The sequence below is a fragment of the Mustela erminea genome, chromosome 18 (genome assembly GCF_009829155.1).
Source record: "Mustela erminea isolate mMusErm1 chromosome 18, mMusErm1.Pri, whole genome shotgun sequence".
In the NCBI taxonomy this organism is placed as follows: Eukaryota; Metazoa; Chordata; class Mammalia; order Carnivora; family Mustelidae; genus Mustela; species Mustela erminea.
Window position 1 is genome coordinate 42,124,391 of NC_045631.1, and position 22,419 is coordinate 42,146,809.

At 42.7% G+C, this 22,419-nt stretch overlaps 1 protein-coding gene across 6 annotated transcripts in view; it reads left to right on the forward strand.

The window, feature by feature from the left end:
- The window catches only part of ATP6V0A1 (ATPase H+ transporting V0 subunit a1), a 72,177-nt gene that overhangs the window by 4,726 nt on the left and 45,032 nt on the right, over positions 1-22,419 (forward strand). For 5 of the 6 annotated variants that reach the window (XM_032321173.1, XM_032321175.1, XM_032321176.1 and 2 more), the window contains exons 1-3: positions 2,852-2,979; positions 5,211-5,374; positions 21,265-21,343. In XM_032321173.1, the coding sequence (XP_032177064.1) occupies positions 5,258-5,374; positions 21,265-21,343 (196 nt within the window). In that variant the 5' untranslated portion in view covers positions 2,852-2,979; positions 5,211-5,257. Of the gene's footprint in view, positions 1-2,851; positions 2,980-5,210; positions 5,375-21,264; positions 21,344-22,419 lie in introns of those variants that run through there. The other variant, XM_032321174.1, reaches the window with a different exon arrangement.

A 22,419-nucleotide genomic window follows, 5' to 3' on the forward strand; every position in this document is an offset into this window, starting at 1 on the left:
GGGAAATATGGACTGGGACTCCCAAAGGAAAGGAAAGGGTAAACAAGGAGAAGGATTAGCGGCGCATGAGTCTTATCTTTAGCGGATTTGAGGATCGCTGGATGGTCCATTCTGAGTCTCGAAGGGGTTCGGTCTGTTCTTCTGGGTGCGCGGCTTTCACGTGGGAGGCGTGGATCCAGGCTGCAATTCCGTCGACCTTCAGTGCTGTGGGTGTCGTCAGGAGCACTGTGTGGGGTCCCTTCCAATGGGGTTCAAGGTTTGTGGCCCGATGTCTGCGAACCCAGACGATGTCCCCTATTTTATAGGGATGTGGCTGCAGTGGGACGTCAAGTTTCCCCTTGTAGGCAGCTGCCAGGGTTTTCCAGATTTCCTGCTGCACCAGCTGCAGGGCTTGCAGATGGGCCTGCAGCCGTATTGAAGTCCCAGTCAGGGTGAGTCAGAGGGAAGGTTGTATCTATCACGTTAGGAAGTTGTGTGGGCCTTCCGTCGTCCCCTGGGACATTTTTTCTGGCCTCTAAAAAGACCTTTTGTCTCTCCTCTGTGGTGAGGAGAGCCTGCAAGAGCTGCTGGCAATCGTCCCAGGTAGGCTGATGTGTAACTAAGATAGATTCAATTAAGGCGGTTAGGGCCACGGGGTCCTGTGAAAAGGAAGGGTTATGAGACTTCCAGTTATATAAATCAGATGCAGAGAAGGGCCAATATTGGAGGCTTCCTCGTTCCCTCCCTTGACGCAAGGGAAAGAGCCTGGAAGCTTCTTCCTGCTCCGGTATTTGCCGGCCTCTAATTCTGCCTGCGATTGGAGATGGCGAAGGGTCATGATCTGGTTCCCCTATGGGGTTTGGTGCTGGTCTAGGAGGGTGATAAGGTGGGGGGTCCTCGGTTAGGAGGTCTATCAAAGGGGATTCCTCAGGAGGGAGGACCTGTAGTTGTCTGGGGCGTCGCAGAGAGGAGGCGTTGTTAGAAGAGGGAGGGTCAATAGGGACTACAGGATATAGGCTGGAAGAGGTGGGGGGTTTTGAGGGGTCGGTAGGAGTTGGTGTGGGGTGTAGAGCCGGTGGAGCGGGGGGAACTGGGTGAGGGGTAGGAGCCGGTGGAGGCGGCGCCGAGGGGTTTAAGGGAGGGCAAGGGGGGACAAAAGGAGAGACCCACGGAGGGGGCTCTTTGACTAGGCTTTCCCAGACTACGATATAAGGTGCTTGGTCTGGATGACCTTGAGGTCCCTGATTGAAGATTCGCTCCTTAACCTGCAAAATAACATTGATGTTAAAGGTTCCCTCTGCAGGGCATTCGATCTTGAAGGTGGGCCATTCAGAGGTGCAGAGAGTCTGCCATTTTCTTCTTTTGATTTCCACCGATAAGTTGTTGGCTCCGCTTTGAACATCTCTCCAGTGACCTAGAGTGAGGCTTAAAGGGTTCGTGAGTGTTTGACCCATCTTAGAATCAAAGAAAACACCAAGGACAACTAGTAGAACACACAAAACAATTAACAAAAAGGTCGCTGCGCGGTTTCGGTATACCACCGAAAGTACGGTTTCCACCGGCCTAGGGGAGCCTCGAGGTCTCCCTGCGGTGGACAAATTCCCTCCAGAGGCCGAGGGCTCCTCTGGAACGGACAAACGGATATATCCCTCGGATACCTGCGGGGCCCCAAATAAGCGGGCCCCTCTGATCCCTGGGGCGTCCCCCAGGGTGGCAGGGGAGAAGTCCGAGTTGGTCAACTCCTTCTCAAGCTGCCTACAAAATACAAAGCAACAACGCGCGCTGTCGTACAATCCTATACTACAGGCGTATAGGCAGAGCAAATATAGACATAGAACAGAGGACGAGGAGACGAAGAGACAGTTTTATGCTGGCCAGCTTACCTCCCGGTGGGAGTCTGTTGGATCCCTGGGCAGGAGTCCGATGATCTCGGTGGGACCTCCAAATGAAAGACCCGCGGATCCCCTTACCCAAGAATCCAACACTGCCACTGGATGCAAACAGCAAGAGGTTTATTGTCACGCAGGAACCGGCGGGTGGTCGGTAGCTCCGGCTAACCGAACACACCTACCGGTGTGAAGCGGGGTCTTTTAGAGGAAGGTACAAGCAAGTTTTGGGTGGGGCGCAACTGATTGGTGGACAGTTTGAACTTTTGAAAAAGGCATACTTGGGGAAAAAAAAAAATGAAAAAGGCATACTTGGGTTTTGCTGATTGGCTCTGAGGACCCACGCGCGCGAAGAGAGAGGCGGGAAGGGGGAACAGGCTGATTGATTCTGAGGGTCCGCGCGCGGGAGGAGAGAGGCGGGAAGGGGGAACAAGAAGGGGAAGGTAGGAGTGCCATCATGGCGTTTCTATAAGCTAGGCAGTTACAGAAGGGAAAAAGAGCAATTAATAATTAATAACCTGGGCGCCTGGGTGGCTCAGTGGGTTAAGCCGCTGCCTTCGGCTCAGGTCATGATCTCAGGGTCCTGGGATCGAGGCCCGCATTGGGCTCTCTGCTCAGCAGGGAGCCTGCTTCCCTCTCTCTCTCTCTGCCTGCCTCTCCATCTACTTGTGATTTCTCTCTGTCAAATAAATAAAATTTTTTAAAAAAATAATAATTAATAACCTAATCTATGCCTAAAAGCCAGCGGTTCACAGAAAAGCAAACAAGCGGTTAGTTATCCTATCTATCTTCTAAGGGAGGGGCTTTCCAGGGCAGGGGTCTTTCACCCCCACAGCCACGCCGCCCCGCGGGGCGGGAGTCACAGCCCCGGGAACAAGATGGCGTCAGCACTCAGGGTCTTGCCTGCGCCCCCGCGACTCTGCAGTGCGGCTGCCGACCCAGGCCTCCCCCCATTGGCTGACTACAATGAAGTCATCGTGGGGGCGGAGCCGGCGGCTGCGCGGGGGCCGGGCTTTGCGGACGCACGCACGTCGAGCGCTGATGTCCCAAGCCGCTGAGGCTGTGGGCTCTGTCTGGGGCGGCTGCTTTGGCTGCGGCCCGGCCGGGGCTGAAGGTGAGCGGGGGGGATGTAGGCACGGCGCGGTCTAGAGAGGCCTTGGAAGGGCATGGGAAATTCTAATTAGTCTCCTCGCTTGTCAAAGGAATTAGCAGAGATCTTAGGTCTTTGAGAGGAAGTGGGGGTTCACCCCTCTTCGGGCACCCCCACCCCGGGGCATAGGAATCGGAGGTTCACTCCTCCTTGGAGGCCCTCGACCCTTCCCCCGTTTAAGACGTAGGCGGAGGAACAGAAGGTTATTGGGGAGGCAGAAGAATTTGGGGGGCTTTTTAAAGGGGCTCCCAATTTGATGATCCCTCCCCGCCTTTTAATGGCCACTTGGGGAGGTAGGTGTGCCTGGGCTCAGAGAATTTCTGCTTTCTCACTGGGTAGACAGGAAATGAAGCAGGTGAATTTGAATACCTTGTAGGAGGCGAGGGCTGGATGACAATAGTGAGGCTGGGCGCCGGGCACTTTATTTATACTCATCTTGTGCAGAATTGCTGTTTATTCATATTTTGTTTTGTGACAAGACATCCCCGAATCGTTTAGTTTTCTGTTTGGCTCCAGTGGGATAGAGATGTTCTAGCGAGACTTGTAATCATTAAAGAACAGAAGGAGGGAGGCAACTCTGGAGGCTGTCATTATTGGCAGCCCCTGAACTATGCTGATCAGGCATAATTTTACCTGCTTTAGAGGTTGTGGACTCTATTCTTGTTTGGGGGAGGATGTGGGAGGGTTGATAACAGCTGTTTTGGGTGATTCAGGTATAGACAGTTTTAAAGACATGCTACATAATCTCTTGAGAAATCTTTGCTTATATCTGAGTGTTTCGTGTTGCTGTCTTGAACAAATGCACAAAGGTTTTGTCATTCAGATTTTTCAAAATGTCTTCCAGCCTTGCAGAACAGTAACTCTTCCTTTGATGCCAGTTTCACCTATCCTTATGGATGCCCTCATGATACTAAAAATATTGTACGGTTTGCTGAGTTTAGATGGAGCACAGTCTGTGCCTTACGATAGCTGATTGAGAATAAATAATTGCAGTTTCAGGACCACTGATAGCGCCATTGTCTTTCATACTGGGCAAGGATAAGACAGCCCTAAAAGGAAACCTTTATTGGCTCATGCAGGAGAAGCTTTAAGAGATGGAGGAGTGTAATTAATCTTGAAGGTGGGGATAAGAAATTGAAAGCTATGGAAGTGGCAGGTTTATTCTCTGTGGTTTGATAAAACTGCTTTGTCATTATCAACATATTCCTGTCATGCTGGACTCGAAATTTAGCTTAATATGCAAGGCAGCTCTTTTTTTTTTTTTTTTTTTTTTTTTGAAGTAAACTCCACACCCAACATGGGGCTTCATAATCTCCTGACCCTGAGATCAAGAGTCACATGCTGTACTGGCTGAACTAGCCAGGTGTCCCCCCGCCGCCCCCCCGCCCCGACCTTTTTTTTTTTTCTTCTTCAGATAATGCTGATGTGTTTAGATTCCTTAGGGAGAAAGTGGTGTTTCCTAAGGAGTTGGAAGATTAAACCCTTTAAGGTACCTAGAGCTCTAGGGTAATGCTGAGACTCCAGCAGTCAGAAATGGGCAGTAGAGGGGCTCCTGGGTGGCTCAGTGGGTTAAGCCTCTGCCTTCAGCTCAGGTCATGATCTTAGGGTCCTGGGATCCAGCCCAGCATCAAGCTCTCAGCTCAGAGGGGGCCTGCTTCCCCCTCTCTCTCTCCCTACCTCTCTCCCTACTTGTGATCTCTCTGTCAAATAAATAAATAAAATCTTTAAAAAAAAAAAAAAAAAGAAATGGGCAGTAGAGGGTAGAAAACTAGTCTCAACGGAGACATCCTTTATGAGAGAATAATCTAGGTCTGTTCCATGTGTTCCCTGACACAAGCCAAAAAAAGGTGGGGCAGCATGAACATCACTGCCTCATAATACCCTGCCCAGGGTATTTAAAGAGCTGTTTGGGAATCCCAGTTCCTGTTTTTAACCTGGATACACTCTTACGTATTGGGACACCCCCAAATTTTGTCATTTGATCCTAATGTTGACTGAAGGAAGTGGCTTTTTGTTAGGTATTCTGTGGGAGAGGATTTAGTAACAGCCTTTTGCAATTTCTCCTTTCCATCCTTTGAAGCAGGATATTAAAGATCTGTCTGCATGGGGTGGAAGATATGAAATGCAAAACAAAAGAGCCTTACTATTGTGGTGTTTGCTCCTTTTAGTAATGCAGTTTTCTCTTTTTGCTTAAGGTTGGAGAGAAATTCAGGTACTCCGTTGACTGGTGCTTTCCGCCACCATGGGGGAGCTCTTCCGGAGCGAGGAGATGACGCTGGCCCAGCTTTTTCTACAGTCAGAAGCTGCTTATTGTTGCGTCAGTGAATTAGGAGAACTAGGAAAGGTTCAGTTTCGTGATGTAAGTAGCCGTGCGGTGCCTCTTGAATACCGCTCAACTCTGTTTTTGTTGTCAGAGCCAATCGTCTTATAATGAATATTATGCTTTTTATTTGCAAAAATAACATAGAACTGGGTTACTGTTGGTAGAATGTACATATCAAATTGTCTCTCTAGAGGTGAGAATATTTTGTGCCAGTCGTTCCATGATTTTACTAGCTCCCTCTTTGAGAATCATCCTAAGCAGTCTCAAGGTAATTGGTTGAGGTGCAGGTAGAGGACACCAACTAACCTTTTCAAGGCTTATACTTTTCTTTTGGCCTCTGTAACACCCATAGCAAGTTATTTAAAAAAAAAGAAAATTACAGCTCCTTTATACAATAGGACTTTTTTTTTTTTTTAACAAAATCTGATGCATCCCATTACAGATGTGTAAGTAAGGATATACTAAATACCCATTATTTTGAAGCATTATGCTGAGCAGTTGGAGAAGATATCAAAAGAAAATGAACAGTATAAGAGTATAAAAAAGTATGCCCTTGGGGCGCCTGGGTGCCTCAGTGGATTAAGCCTCTGCCTTTGGCTCAGGTCATGATCCTAGGGTCCTGGGATCAAGCCCCGCATCACAGGGACCCTGCTTCCCCCTCTCTCTTTGCCTGCCTCTCTTCCTACTTGTGATCTCTGTCTGTTAAATAAATAAATAAAATCTTAAAAAAAAAAGTATGTCCTCTTGGGCTTACATTCTGTTCCAGAAGGCACAGTATACACTGCTGAAGGGAGGGAGGAGTTAACAGTTCCCTAATTACCCAGTCTCAAAGCTCCATGTACTCCCTTTGATAGCATTTATTATAGTTGTGATTTTACATTCATCAGTGTTAGTAATTGATTAGTTTTTCTCTTCTACTGTGATCCTAGGACCATGAAGACAGAGATAATTATTGTATCAGTGTCTACATACAAGGTACTCAGTCAGCTTTTGTTGGAATGAATGGGTGAAAGAAGAGTGGTTAGAAAGTGTTGGGATCAATCAATATTGGCTTCCTGAAATTGGCACACTGAAATTATACGAATATAATCCAGTGAGCTAGCACATTCGTCATTCTCTTTGAACCTTTTTATACCTTCTTTCTTTTTTTTTTTTAAAGATTTTATTATTTGTCAGAGAGAGAGAGAGAGAGCACGAGCACAGGCAAAGTGGCAGGCAGAGGCAGAGGGAGAAACAGGCTCCCTGCTGAGCAAGGAGCCTGATGTGGGACTCCATCCCAGAACACTGGGATCATGACCTGAGCCGAAGGCAGCTGCTTAACCAACTGAGCCACCCAGGCGTCCCTAAACCTTCTTTCTTCGAATGTTCTCCTGTCTGACTCTGATTCCTTCACTGACCTTTCTGAGGACTCACTGCCATCTTTCCCCTAGCCTCTCTTTTATCTTCTCCACCATGGGCCTCTGTGTCTGTTCCCCAAGCATTATCCTCTGCTCTCTCTCATAAGCTTCTTCATATGCTCATTTTCCTTTATTACCCTTTTTGATCATCTCATCCATTCTCAAATCTTCCACCTTTATTCAGTGAGTCCCAAATCTGTATCTTTGGCCCTGACAGCTCCCAAACACTACCTTTAAATTTACAACTCTCGGGGCGCCTAGGAGGCTCAGTGGATTAAAGCCTATGCCTTTGGCTTGGGTCATGATCCTGGAGTCCTGGGATCGAGCCCCGTATCGGGCTGTCTGCCCAGCGGGGAGCCTGCTTCCTCCTCTCTCTCTCTTTGCCTGCTTGTGATCTCTGTCAAATAAATAAAAATAAAAAATCTTAAAAAAAAATAAATTTACAACTCTCTTTACATCTTTGCTGCTCCTGGTAGCATGTCTAAATCCCAACACCTTACCTTTTCCCAAACTGTTTCTTCATCCTGACTTGCTAAATTTGAGCTATTGCAGCAGTATTCTTCCAGTTTTCTAGAGTTGAGACCTAAGTCAAACCGAAGTCACCTTTAATTTGCAATCCTTCATTTGGTCCGATGGTGTCTTCCCCTTCATAACACCTTTGTGTCCATTCAGCATTCTTAATCTTTGCTTATGATGTATTACAATCATACAAAAAATTATAGGGAATAATATAATGAATAGCTGTGTTTCAAGTACATATGTAATTGATGTATATACTTGAAAGCCTCCACATATAATTGGAGGCTCCTGTGTATCTTTCCCTCATGCTATTTCTTTCCCCACCTCTGCAGAGGTAACCTCTGAAGATTTTTCCTTTTTTTTTTTTTTTTTTTTAAAGTAAGCTCTGTGCCCAGTATGGGGCTTGAACTCATGACCCTGAGACCAAGAGTAGCGTGCTCTACCCACTAAGCCAGCCATGTGCCCCAGTTTTTGCTTTTATCATTCCCATGTGTTTTTATTTTTTACTTTTTCTGTGTATATGTGTATCACTAAATAATCATATATTTTAGTATGATTTTAGATGTTTTAAAACTATATGCTTGGTATGTTGTATATATCTTTCAGCCCTGTGCTTTTAAAATTCATTATTTGTGAGATTTGGCCATGTGATACAGGTAGTGCTAGTTCATTTATTTTTAATTTTTAAAAAGATTTTATTTATTTATGAGAGAGAGAGAGAGAGGCAGAGGAAGCAGGAGAAGCAGGCTTCTCCCAGAACATGGAACCTGAGGTGGGACTCGAACCTAGGACCTCAGGATCATGACCTGAGCGGAAGGCAGACGCTAGGCACCCTAGTTCATTTCTTTAAATGACTATCTAGTTATTTTATACACAGTCTATCATTTTTTCCTTCTGATGGACAGTTCTTTGCTCTTAGTGTCGCAGGAAGATTCTTGTGTGTCTCCTGGTATACATATGTGATTGCTTCTCCAGGGCAGTGGTTCTCAAACTGTTTGGTCTAAGGGCCTCTTTACACCCTGAAAACATGATTGAGGACCCCAAAGAGCTTTTATGTGAGTTATAGCTATCAATATTTATTGTATGAGATATGCTTAACATATTTATTAAAAAATCATAATAATAAACCTGCTATGTGTTATCATAAATAACATTTTTGTGAAAAATAAGTTTTTCAAAACAGAAAAAAAATAGAAAAATGGCATTGCTTTTACGCTTTTGAAAATCTCTTTAATGTCTGAATTAATAGAAGACAGCTGGATTCTCGTGTCTGCTTCGGCAGTCATCTGGCTATGACGTGTACCATGAGCCTCTGGAAAACTTCACTGAACACTTGTGAGAGAGTGAGGTTGAAAGAGGCAAATGATGTTCTGGTGTTACTGCGTAGAGTAACGGACTTGCTGCTGCTGCGGGGATTCTAACTAAGATGGGCATGGCTGATCACAAGTAGGCAGAGAGGCAGGCAGAGAGAAAGGAGGAAGCAGGCTCCCTGCCATGCAGAGAGCCTGATGCGGGGCTCCGTCGCAGGATCCTGGGATCATGACCGGAGCCGAAGGCAGAGGCTTTAACCCACTGAGCCACCCAGGTGCCCCTGTGCTGCGCCTCTTTAACTGTCAGGTGTTGTCAAAGGCTTCTTGACGGTGTTGAACCTGTTCAAACTTCTGTTGCTGGTTGAGAGTTCCTGTCACTTTATAGTTGTGTCAGTATGTCTGTGCTTAAGCTTAAAGGAGTTTGCCACCATGGTGGGTGTGAAGTGCTCTATTTTTTGTTTTAATTTGCATTTTCTTGATGAGTACACTGGGCATCTTTTTATGTTTATTGGGCATAATGGGTTTCATTTCCCATGAATGTGTAGTCCCTATCATCTGCTTGTTTTTCTTGTGGGTTGCTTCTCTTACCTACTGACTTGTAGAATATGTACAAGTTCTTCATGTATTCTGGAAGCTAATCTTTTTCTAATCCTTTACGGATAACTTGGCTTGTCTTTTCCCTTTGTTCATGGTATATGTTGTCACAGAATTCACTGCTTTGCTCATCAGTATTTTTTGCTGTAAATACTTATTTTTTTTTTAATTTTTTTATTTTTTAATTTTTTTAAAAGATTTTATTTATTTATTTGATAGATGGAGATCACAAGTAGGCAGAGAAGCAGGCAGAGAGAGAGGAGGAAGCAGGCTCCCAGCTGAGCAGAGAGCCTGATGCGGGCCTCGATCCCAGGACCCTGGGATCATGACCTGAGCTGAAGGCAGAGGCTTTAACCCACTGAGCCACCCAGGCGCCCCGTAAATACTTATTTTGAAAAATTTCAAGGCTGAATACTCTGATGTAGATTCGCCAGTTGTTAACATTTTGCTTCTTTGGTATAATCTTTTCTACTGCACCATTGCAGTGTAGGCTGTTTATTCCTTTTTTATTTTTTTTTTTTAAGATTTTATTTATTAATTTGACACACAGAGATCACAAGTAGGCAGAGAAGCAGGCAGAGAGAGAGGGAGAAGCAGGCTCCCCGCTGAGCAGAGAGCCCGATGCGGGGCTCGATCCCAGGACCCTGGGATCATGATCCGAGCTGAAGGCAGAGGCTTTAACCCACTGAGCCACCCAGGCGCCCCTGTTTCTTCCTTTTAAATCCGTATTCTTTCCGCTTATGTTGCCATATACATTAAGACTTTACTAACATGTTGAAGAAGAGTAACAGCAAACTTATACTGGTTAGGATTGTGTTCAGCTCTATGTAACTGAAAACCCAAGTGAGAGGGGTGTACTTTTCTCATGTAACGGGAAGCCCAGCTTCACACTATCATCAGTGTCCTAAGATCATTTTCTCTCTCTCTCTCTCTTTCTTTTTAAGCCGGGTAGGAAATGCAAACCACCATTTTTTTTTTTTTTTAATTCTATTTATTTGAGAGACAGAATGAGAACGAGAGAGAACACAGAGGGAGAAGGAGAAGCAGACTCCCTGCTGAACAGGGACCCCCCCTCCCACTCCGATGTAGGACTTGATCCCAGGACCCTGAGATCATGACCTGAGCTGAAGGCAGAAGCTTAACCGACTGAGGCCCCCCCGGTGCCGTCTGTATCTCTTTTTTTTTTCCAAGATTTTATTTTTTATTTTATTTGACAGACAGATCACAAGTAGGCAGAGTGGCAGGCAGAGAGAGAGAGAGAGGAGGAACCATGCTCCCTGCTGAGTGGAGAGCCCAATGCGGGGCTCAATCCCAGGACCCTGGGATCATGACCCAAGCCGAAGGCAGAGGCTTTAACCCACCCAGCCACCCAGGCGCCCCATTCTGTATCTCTTTTTTGCCATCTTTGAGCATTTCTTTTGTCCTTGTAGATGACCACCACAGTTCTAGGTATTAAATCATCCATATTCTGGGCAAGAAGAAGGAAGTGCAGGAAAGAACAAGTACTTATATTAAGAGGGAAAAAAATCAACCCTCAGAAATCCTCAGGAGACTTTCCTAATTTTTGTTGACCAGAATTATGACGTAGTCTAGCTGCAAAGGAGTCTGGGGAAAGTGGTTTTTTTCAACTGACCATAAACTGCTTTTAACAAAATTGGGATTTTTGTTAATAAGGAAATAGGGCTATGTATCTGTCACATGGCACTTTTTTTAAAGGATATTATTTATTTGATAAAGAGAGTGCACAAGTAGGCAGAGAGGTAGGCAGAGGAAGAGGAAGAAGCAGGCCCTCCACTGAGCAGGGAGCCCAATGTGGGACTCAATCCCAGGACCCTGGGATCATGACCTAAGCCAAAGGCTGATGCCCAACTGACTGAGGTACCCAGTCGCCCATGTTTTTTCCTTTAATCTATTAATTTGGTAAATTACATATCCAGATTATTTCCTATGGTCTTTTTTTAACAGAATTACTGAGCTATAATTCACATACCGTATAATCTGTTGATTTGAAGTGTATAATTCAATCATTTTTTAGTATATTCACAGTTATATATATACCATCACCACAGTTTAAAAATTTTTATTACCCTGACAAGAAACCCTGAACCCATTAATAGTCACTGCCCATTTCGTCCCTATGCCCCCTCCCCCTTCCATCCTCTGAAAGCCACTAATCTACTTTCTGTTTCTATGGATTTGCTTATCTGAACATTTCATGTCAATGGAATCATATACTGTGTAGTCTTTTGTGACTGGCTTCATCCATCTGGCGTGTTTTCAAGGTTCATCCATGTTGCAGCTTGTATCTGTACTTTGTTTTTTGTATCTATTTTTCCTGTGAAAATGTGCAACATATTAAAATGAATTCTGGGTTTGGATATAAGAGAGAGCTATAGAGTTGTTACCTATCTTCTCTGCAAAAGATACCACTCTGGGTTTTAGGCAGACAATTGAATAAGACATTTTTCTCACTCAGCCCATTCAAAATCTTCTGTGACTCATCGGTCCCCTCATCCACTCTTCTTTTTGACATACTTCTTCTCTACTGTTCAGTCCCTTACTGTCTAACACTTAAAATCACAAGGATACTTTGCATTTTTTGATCGATGCATGTTGAGCATTTTACATTATTACTGTGGGCATTCCTCATAGCACTGGAGAAATAGAACATACTTTTGAAGAGTGGAACCCACCATTTGCATTTTCCACACTAGGAACCTATGACATAGATGAAAATAGCTACCCAGGGTACACACATCTGTACCCCTCTACTGTCTGACTCTACTGCCTATGTTTGTTATAATTGAGATAAGCCAAAAAAAAGTCACCATTTCACAGTGTGCAATTCATTGGTTTTTAGTGTATTTACAGGGTTGTGCAACCGTCACTACTGTCTAATTCCAGAACATTTCATTACCCTCAAAAGAAGCCCTTTACCCATTAGCAGTCCCTTCTCATACCCTGGCCAACTACTTAATCTATCTCTGTCTCTAGGGCTTTCCCTATTCTGGACATAATTGGAATCATAGGATATGTTGCCTTCTGTGTCTTGATTCTTTCACTTAGCGTGTTATTGTCCAGGTTCATCGACGTTGTAGCTTGTATTAGGACTTCGTTCCTTCTTATGGCTGTATGATATTCCATTGTATGTGTAATACTTGTGTTTATTCATTCATCAGTTGGTGAACTTATTTGGGTTGTTTCCAGTTTTTAAGTCTTGTCGGTAATGCTGCTGCAAGCATTTGTGTACCAATATTTGTTTGAGTTCTTATTTCTTTTGGTTGTATACCTACGGGTGGAATTATTGGGTTATACGGTAATTCTGTGTTTAACTTTTTGAGGAACCTCCAAACTGCTTTTTACAACAGCCACAGCCCTTTACATTCCCACCAGCAATGTACGGGGGTTCCAACTTCTTCCCATCCTCACCAACACTTGTTATTTTCTATTTGAAAAATTTTATCAGAGGGGTGCCTGGGTGGTTCAGTCAGTTAAGCATCTGCCTTTGGCTCAGGTCATGATCTCTGGGTCCTGGGATTGAGCCCTTTGTCAGGGTCCCTGCTCAGTGGGGAGTCTGCTTCTCCCTCTTCCTCTCCCTCTGGTACCCACCCCCCACCTCATACTTGTTCACTTTTCTCTCTCTCAAGTAAATAAATTAAATCTGAAAAAAAAATTAAAGATTTTATTATAGCCATCCTAGTGGCTATGAAGTTGTATCTCATAGTGGTTTTGGTTTGCATTTCCCTCATGGCTAATTATATGGAGTATCTTTTCATATGCTTATTGGCCATTTGTATACATTTTTGTTTTGTTTTGTTTTGTTTTTAAAGATTTTATGTATTTATTTGAGAGAGAGCACGCGCATGAGAGGAGAGAGGTCAGTGGGAGAAGCAGACTCCCTGCTGAGCAGGGAGTCAGATGCGGGACTTGATCCTGGGACCCCAGGATCATGACCTGAGCCAAAGGCTGTCGCTTAACCAACTGAGCCACCCAGGCACGCTGATTTTTTGTTTTTGATGTAAAATCATCCTTGCAAACTTGGGTAAACTCAAGTTGGTCATGAAGTGTATTTCAAAAGAATTTGGAGGGTCAGTTTCCTGATGTTGTATGAGGATTTTTTTTTTCTTCTACAGTAATCCCCCTCCTTATCCATGGGGACACATTCCAAGTCTCACCGTGGGTGCCTGAAACCAGAGAGAGTATTAAACCCTGTACATATATTGTTTCTTGCTCTACATATATACCTATGGTAAAGTTTAGTTTATAAATTAGGCACAGTAAGATACCAACACAATAATAATAAAATAGAACAATTATAGCATATACTGTAATGAAAGTTATGTGCATTTGGTCCCTCTCAAAATATCTTATTGTACTGTGCTCACCCTTTTTTGTGAGGATGTGAGCATAAAATACTTAGGTGAGGAGACTCGGTGAGGTGAATGATGTAGGCGTGGTGACGAAGTGTAGGGCTACTGTTGACTTTCTGAGTGTATGTCAGAAGGAGGATCACTTGCACAGACTAAGATGACTGCAGGTAACTAAAACCGTGAGTAAGGATTTACTGTATCGATAAGTGATATGGCTTGTATTGTCCTTTCTCAAACTGTTCTTATCTGGTATCAAGTTTATACTGGCCAGTCCTATTTACTAGTTGAGGAGTGTTCCTTCATTTTTCCTCTTTGTAATAATTTTTCAAAGATTTGGGCTTAATCTAGTTTTTGAAAGATTAGTGGAAACTCTTTTTAAACCTTCCAGGCCTGATGTTCTTATTTCTTTATTATATTATTTTTTTAAAGTAAGCTCTACACCCAACGGAGAGCTTGAACTCATGAACCCTGAGATCAGGAGTCACACATTCTTTTCTTTTTTCCACTTCAGATTTTTTAAAAAAATAATTTATTTATTTTCAGAAAAACAGTATTCATTATTTTTTCACCACACCCAGTTCTCCATGCAATCCGTGCCCTCTATAATACTCACCACCTGGTACCCCAACCCGCCCCCCCCCGCCACTTTAAACCCTTCAGATTGTTTTTCAGAGTCCATAGTCTCTCATGATTCACCTCCCCTTCCAATTTACCCCATCTCTCTTCTCCTCTCTAACACCCCTTGTCCTCCATGATATTTGTTATGCTCCACAAATAAGTGAAATCATATGATAATTGACTCTCTCTGCTTGACTTATTTCACTCAGCATAATCTCTTCCAGTCCCATTCAAGGAGTTACACATTCTATCCGCTGAGTCAGCCAGGCACTTCTAAGTCCTGATATTTTAATTTTGATTTTAATTTTTTTCTTGCTTGCTTTTTAAAAATTAACGTATTATTGGTTTCAGAGGTACAGGTCTGTGATTCATCAGCCTTAGATAATAGCCAGTATTCATTAAATCACGTGCCTTCCCTAATATACATCACCCAGTTACCCCATCCACCCACCTACCATCCTTCAGCAACACCCAGTTTATTTCCTATGATTAAGAGTCTCTTCAAACCATAAGTGACTCTTAATCTCACAAAACAAACTGAGGGTTGCTGGGGGGAGTGAGGTTGGGAGAAGGGGGGTGGGGTTATGGACATTGGGGAGGGTATGTGCTATGGTGAGTGCTGTGAAGTGTGTAAACCTGGCGATTCACAGACCTGTACCCCTGGGGAAAAAAATACATTATATGTTTATAAAAAATAAAAAATTTTAAAATTAAAAAAAAAAAGTCTCTTGTGGTTTGTTTTGTTTCTTAAATTCCACATAGCAGTGAGATCATAGGATAATTGTCTTTCTTTTTTTTTTTTTTTTTTTTAAAGATTTTATTTATTTATTTGACAGAGAGAGATCACAAGTAGGCAGAGAGGCAGGCAGAGAGAGAGAGAGGAGGAAGCAGGCTCCCCGCTGAGCAGAGAGCCCTATGCGGGACTCGATCCCAGGACCCTGAGATCATGACCTGAGCTGAAGGCAGCGGCTTAACCCACTGAGCCACCCAGGTGCCCCTAATTGTCTTTCTTTGACTGACTTACTTTGCTTAGCATAATACCCTCTAATTCCATGTCATTGCAGATGGCAAGATTTCATTTTTCGATGGCTGTGTAATATTCCATTGTGTGTGTGTGTGTGTGTGTACACACAGATACCACAGCTCTGTGTATATATGTACATATATTATGTGTATATATATATATATATATATATGTATCCACACATATACCACATCTGTATCCATTAATCTATCAATGGACATCTGGACTCTTTCTGTACTTTGGCTATTGTGGACATTGTTGCTATAAACATTGGGGTGCAGGTATTCCTTCAGATCACTACATTTGTATCTTTGGGGTAAATACCCAGTAGTGTGCTGGGTCATAGGATAGCTCTATTTTCTTTTTAAGGAACCTCCATACTGTTTACCGGAGTGTCTGCACCAGCTTGCATTCCTTTCAACAGTGTAGGAGGGTTCCCCTTTCTCTGTATCCTTGCCAACATCTGTCATTTCCTACTTGTTAATTTTAGCCATTCTGACTGGTGTGAGGTGGTATCTCATTGTGGTTTCGATTTGTATTTCCCTGATGCCAAGTAATTTTGAGCATTTTTTTCTGTGTCTGTTGGCCATTTGGATGTCGTCTTTGGAGAAATGACTGTTCATGACTTCTGCCCATTTCTTGATTGGAGTATTTGTCCTTTGGGTGTTCAGTTTGATGAGTTCTTTATAGATTTTGGAAACTAACCCTTTGTCTGATATGTCATTTGCAAATGTTCTCCCATTCTGCCGGTTGTCTTTTGTTTTTGTTTTTGTTTTTTACTGTTTCCTCTGCTGTGTGAAAGATTTTTATCTTGATGAAGTCCCAGTAGTTTATTTTTCCCTTCATTTCTTTTGCCTCTGGAGAGATGGGTCTACCAAGAAGTTGCTGCAGCCAAGGTCACAGAGGTTGCTGCCTGTGTTCTCCTCTAGGATTTTGATGGATTTAGGCATGATATTTTTATTTATTTTTATTTTATTTTATTTTTTTTAAAGATTTTATTTATTTACTTGAGAGAGAGACAGTGAGAGAGAGCATGAACGAGAAGGTAAGAGAGAGAGAAGCAGACTCCCCATGGAGCTGGGAGTCCCATGCGGGACTCGATCCCGGGACTCCAGGATCATGACCTGAGCCGAAGGCAGTCGTCCAACCAACTGAGCCACCCAGGCGTCCCTAGGCATGATATTTTTAGATGGATATATTTTAACCATTGAAATTTCTTTACTGATTATAGGCTTATTCTGTTTTTTTTTCTTTCTTTTCAGTTTTGATAAGCTGTATTTTTCTTTTTTTTTTTTTAAAGATTTTATTTATTTATTTGACAGAGAGAAATCATAAGTAGATGGAGAGGCAGGCAGAGAGAGAGAGAGGGAAGCAGGCTCTCCGCTGAGCAGAGAGCCCGATGCGGGACTCGATCCCAGGACTCCGAGATCATGACCCGAGCCGAAGGCAGCGGCTTAACCCACTGAGCCACCCAGGCGCCCCAAGCTGTATTTTTCTAGAAAATTGTTTTAATCTAAACTGTCTGAGGAGTTATTGGCCTAACACTCATTTTAGTATTATTCATTTATAATTGCCTATTTATTATTTTGTTGTACAGAACACTTCAGGATTTTGTGTACATAAGTTGTGCAGGGGCTGTGCTAATCTTTGTATAATTCCTTTCTTATTATTTTTTTAATTTAATTTAATTTTTTTTTTTAGCATACATGCTGCCAAAGCAAGCACTATAGTTGTCTTTTTAGATTCTTATATTTATTTATGACTTCCCTGAGCCTAACAAAATTTTGTTTATTTTGTCTTTTTATTTATTTATTTTTTAAGATTTTATTTATTTCTTCGGCAGAGAGAAAGAGAATACAAGCAGGGGAAGTAGGAGAGGGAGAAGCAGGCTCCCCACTGAACAGGGAGCCCAATGCGAGCTCGATCCCAGGATCCTAGGATCATGACCTGAGCGGAAAGCAGATACTTAACTGACTGAGCCACGCAGGCGCCCCATGATTTCTTCTTTGAGCCATGAATTATTCAGTACTATTTTAGAATTTCCAAATATGTCGTTTAGGTTGTTGTTGTTGTTGTTGTTGTTGTTGTTTTAAATTAATCTATTTAGAGAGAGAGAGAGTCTGTGTGTAGAGCCAGGAGGATAGGGGCAGAGGGAGAGGGAGAGAAAGCCTTTTTTTAAAAAAGACTTTATTTATTTTAGAAAGAGAAAGAGTGGGAGAGTATGTGTGGGGGAAAGGGGCAGAGGGAGAGAAAGAATCCCAAGCAGACTCTGCACTAAGTGTGGAGCCCATTGTAGGGCTTGATCTCACAACCCTGAGATCACAACCTGAGCCAAAATCAAGAGTTGGACACTCCACCGACTGAGCCACCCGCGTGCCCTAGGAGAGAGAGTCCTTTTAAGTAGTGCAGAGCCCCATGTGGAGCTCGATCTCGTGATCCTTGAGATTGTGACCTGAGCTGAAACCAAGAGTTGGCCACTCAACTGAGTGTGTGTTTATGCTAGTGGGGGAAGGGGCAGAGGGAGAGAATCTTCAAGCAGACTCCTCACTGAGCAGAAGACAGATGGGGCTCCATCTCATGCTGAGATCATGAGCTGAGCTGAAACCAACAGTTGGATGCTTAAGCATCAAGGTGCCCCTTGATTCGGATTTTTTTTTTTAAGATTTTTATTTATTTATTTGACAGATATATCACAAGTAGGCAGAGAGAGAGAGGGGAGGAAGCAGGCTCCCCGCTGAGCTGAAGCCCGATGCGGGGCTCGATCCCCGGACCCTGGGATCATGACCTGAACCGAAGGCAGAGGCTTTAACCCACTGAGCCACCCAGGTGTCCCTGATTTTGATTTTTAACTTAATTACGTTGTCATAGAACATTATCTGTATAGCAAAGTTCTTTACTGAGATCTGCTGTATGACCTGTTGTGCTCAGTTTTCATAATGAATTCCTAGAGAACTATTGGATACTGGGATAAGAAAAATATGTGTGTGTATGTTTTAGATTAAGCTCATTGATTAGGTTGTTCACATTTTTTCTGTCCTTATTATTTGGTAGACTTTTTGAATTAATAATTTAAAATTGTATTTAAAAATTTCCACTACATAGACAGATTGTCAGTTGTCTCCTTGTGGTTCTAATCTCTGTTGGAAATATCTTGAGGATGCCTTGCCCAGATATTTTGAAACGTCTTATCTGACACTGGTTGCAGTTGAACTTTGCCTACAGATAATGAAACCAGTAGAGTTATCAGGAGTCTTTTGTGGCTCCTTTCACCTTAGTTTCATGTTTATTGAAGTGGAAATTTGTGAATGGAAGGCCAAGATACTGCCTGCTCAGTGAAAAAAGCAAACATTTTCTTAGAGACATCCAAGTTTAGGATTATTACATCTTCTGGGAAATTGTTTATAGTTATTCTTATAATCTCTAATAATGCTTTTTGCCTTAGATTCTCTCTAATATTAATATAATACTGATGATGTCCTTACTGGTTTCTCCATTTATCAGTCTATCCCTCTTACAATTTATTCTGCATATACAGTATTATTTTAAAAAGTAAATCTTTAAAAAGTGTTTCTAAGAAATGGGATTATTTGATTCCATTCTGCCTGTGGAAAAATTCTTCCCCTTCTCTGAATATACAATTTATTTATGTCTCTGAGTCACTTGTCTTGGTCTTTCTGCTTCATTCTGCCCATTTCTGCTTGGTGAACTCTGCCTCATCTCCCAGAGTCCCACCTCAAGTGTTTCCTTTATACATTTTTTTGACTTACTCATTTTTTTCTTATAGTAATTCCTGTATATTTTCATTTCTTTCTTTCGTTCTTTCATTTTTTTCCCTTTTCTTTTCTTTCCTTTTCTCCCCCCACATTTTTTTTTTTTTTTTTTTTGGGATGTAAAATTTATATTCATTGAGATGCATAGACCCTAAGAGTACAATTTGATGATTTGGTAAATTTTTTACCTCTGCAAACACCACTCCAGTCAAGATATAGAATATTTGCATCAGCCCAGAAAAGTATTTTCTGCCTATTTCTGGTCATTCTCCACTAGTTTGATTCCTACCATCATAGATTAGTTTTGCCTTTCTTGAACTTATATAAATAGAATCATACATTGCAAAGGCTTATGTCTGACTTTGTTAACTCAAGCTAGTGTTGAGATGTGTCTGTTTTTATGTGTATCTATAGTTGATTCTCTTTTTATTACAGAGTAGTATTCTGTTGCATGAATATACCACAATCTCTTTATCAGTTCTCCTGTTGTTGGATATTTGGAACAGTGCCAGTTTGGGGCTATTGTGGTTAGAGCTGCTGTAAACATTCTTGTACAAGTCTCTGGAGACAGGTTTCTTTTCTCTTAAGCAAATACCTAGTAGTGGAATGCTTAGTCATGAGGTAGGTAGGTGTATGTTTAAATGTATAAGAAAATGACAATATTTACTTTTTAAAAAATAGTATTTATCACAACAAATTGTATTTATTAGTTTGTGTCTGTCTCATCCATGGGTCTGATAACTCCTCAAAGCTGGGGCATACTCTTTGGTATTTACACTGGTGCCTGTTACAGTGCCTGGCACATAGTTGGTGCTCCATAAATGTTGAGTGAGTAGCCATAGCTCATTATTTGTATTGCTTTTTTTTTTTTTTTAAAGATTTTATTTATTTATTTGACAGAGAGAGATCACAAGTAGGCAGAGAGGCAGGCAGAGAGAGGGAGGGACGCAGGCTCCCCGCCTAGCAGAGAGCCCAATGCGGGACTCGATCCCAGGACTCTGAGATCACGACCCGAGCCGAAGGCAGCGGCTCAACCCACTGAGCCACCCAGGCGCCCCTGTATTGCTTTTTATTTTTAAATTTTTTTATTAACTTCTAAGCTCATTTTTAAATTAAATTTGATTTATTTGTTTTAGAGAAGAGTGTGTGCATGTGCAGGGGGAAGAGGCAAAGCGAAATGGGTGAGAAATCTTTTTTTAAAATTCTTTTTATTTTTTTATTTAAATGTTTTATTTATTTGAGACAAAGAGAGAGAGAGTGAGAGAGAGGCACAGGTGGTGGAGGGTGCAGAGGAAGAGGGAGAGGCAGACCCACCCCTTACCCCCAGAGCTCCATACAGGGCCCAGTGCCAGGCTGAGATCATGACCTGAGCCAAAGGCAAATGCTTAACCAAACCACCCAGGAGGCCTGGAGTGGGAGAATTTTAAGCAGACTCCATGCTAAGTGCAAAGCCTGACCTGATCACGACCTGACCCGAAACCAAGAGTCAGATCCTTAACAGACTGAGCCACCCAGGTGCCCCTTATCTGTATTACTTTTACAGAGTTTATCACATGGGGGACACCTGGGTGGCTCAGTGGGTTAAGACTCTGCCTTCAGCTCAGGTCATGCTCTCAGGGTCCTGGGATCAAGCCCCACATCGTGCTCCCTGCTCAGCAGGAAGCCTGCTTACCCCCTGCCCCCCGCCCCCCCCCCGCCCCCGCCTCTCTGCCTACTTGTGATCTCAGGATGTCAAATAAATAAATAAAACCCTTAAAAAAAAAAAAGAGTTTATCACGTGGTATCTTACTGGTTGTCTTCATCCTTTTTCTTTATTAGACTGCAGGCTTCTTAGTAAGTAGGAAGTTTTATTTTTGTTTTATTTCCCAGAATGTCACATTGCTTTGAAAATTACTTGTGATGTATGACTAAAAAACCAGCCTATCCCTAGGAAGTGAAGACTCTGGAAGAATAAGAGAAGTTTGCCTTCTGTGTCTTCTGATGGGGATGAAGAGAAGGAAAACCTGGCAGAGCTTCTGTTACAGCCATTGCTCAAATTTTTGGTTGGGGGAGCTTACTGAGACCTTGGCCTGGGAAGACCATTTGTACTGTATTGTTTTCTCTAATTTGCCTCCATTCTAGTAATATGGTGCTATGGTGCAGGAGGGTTTTTTGCCTTCAGTTGATGTGATTGGCCTCAAAACAGTTTATGTAATCGGTAGGCCATTTTTGTTAGTGTTGCATCATGCACTGGCACGTTAGATTTTCGCTTTGCAGAGTGTTGCTTGTGAAACAGAAAATAGATGCAGAATTTAAATATGTGGTATTGTGTTCTTATTTTGCAGTTAAATCCAGATGTGAATGTTTTCCAGCGGAAATTTGTGAATGAAGTTAGAAGATGTGAAGAAATGGATCGAAAGCTTCGTATGTGCATTTTTGGTTCCATATTATATTCCTGTAATGAATCATTTGTCTTAAACTAGAGACACTAGTCCTCTTAACAAAAGAAGAAAATCCTACAGAAGAAAAAGAAAGAAAGAATAGTCTTACGATCCAGATATTAAGATGGATTTCTTGTGTACAAGTAGATTTTATGGTATTGGGTGTAGGTGGTGCTTAATGGAAACCTTGTTTGAGATGACAAGGCTGAAAACTGAACATAATGGTTATTATTATTATTTTTGTGTGTGTGTGTAGGAAGGTTTTTATACCAGTACTGCATTGTAGAATTATGAGAGGCAGGGCACAGACCCCCATCTTATTTTATTAAATAATTTTTTTATTTTATTTGTTTAAAGATTTTTATTCATTGGGGTGCCTGGGTGGCTCAGTGGGTTAAGCCTTTGCCTTCGGCTCAGGTCATGATATCAGGGTCTTGGGATCGAGCCCCGCACAGGGCTCTCTGCTCAGCAGAGAGCCTGCTTCCCCCTCTCTCTCTGCCTGCCTCTCTGCCTACTTGTAATCTCTCTCTCTCTCTGTGAAATAAATAAATAAAATATTAAAAAAAAAAGATTTTTATTCATTTATGAGAGAGAGAGAGAAAGAGACAGACCACAGCAGAGGGGAAGGCAGAGGGAGAGGGAAAAGCAGAAGCAGACTCCTGGTGATCAGGGAACCCATCATGGGCCTTGATCCCAGGACCTGGAGATCGTGACCTGAGCCAAAAGCAGATGCTTAATGATCTGAGCCATCCAGGTGCCCCAATAATTATTTATTTAAAAAAATATATATTTTTTAAGATTTTATTTATTTATTTGACAGACAGAGATATCAAGTAGACAGAGAGGCAGGCAGAGAGAGAGGAAGCAAAGCCAGCTCCCTGCTGAGCAGAGAGCCTGATGCAGGACTCGATCCCAGGACCCTGGGATCATGACCTGAGCTGAAGGTAGAGGCTCTAACTCACTGAGCCACCCAGGCACCCCTAAAGATCTTATTTTTAAGCAATTTCTATATCCAGCATGGGGCTTAAACCCACAGCTCTGAAATCAAGAGTTGCATGC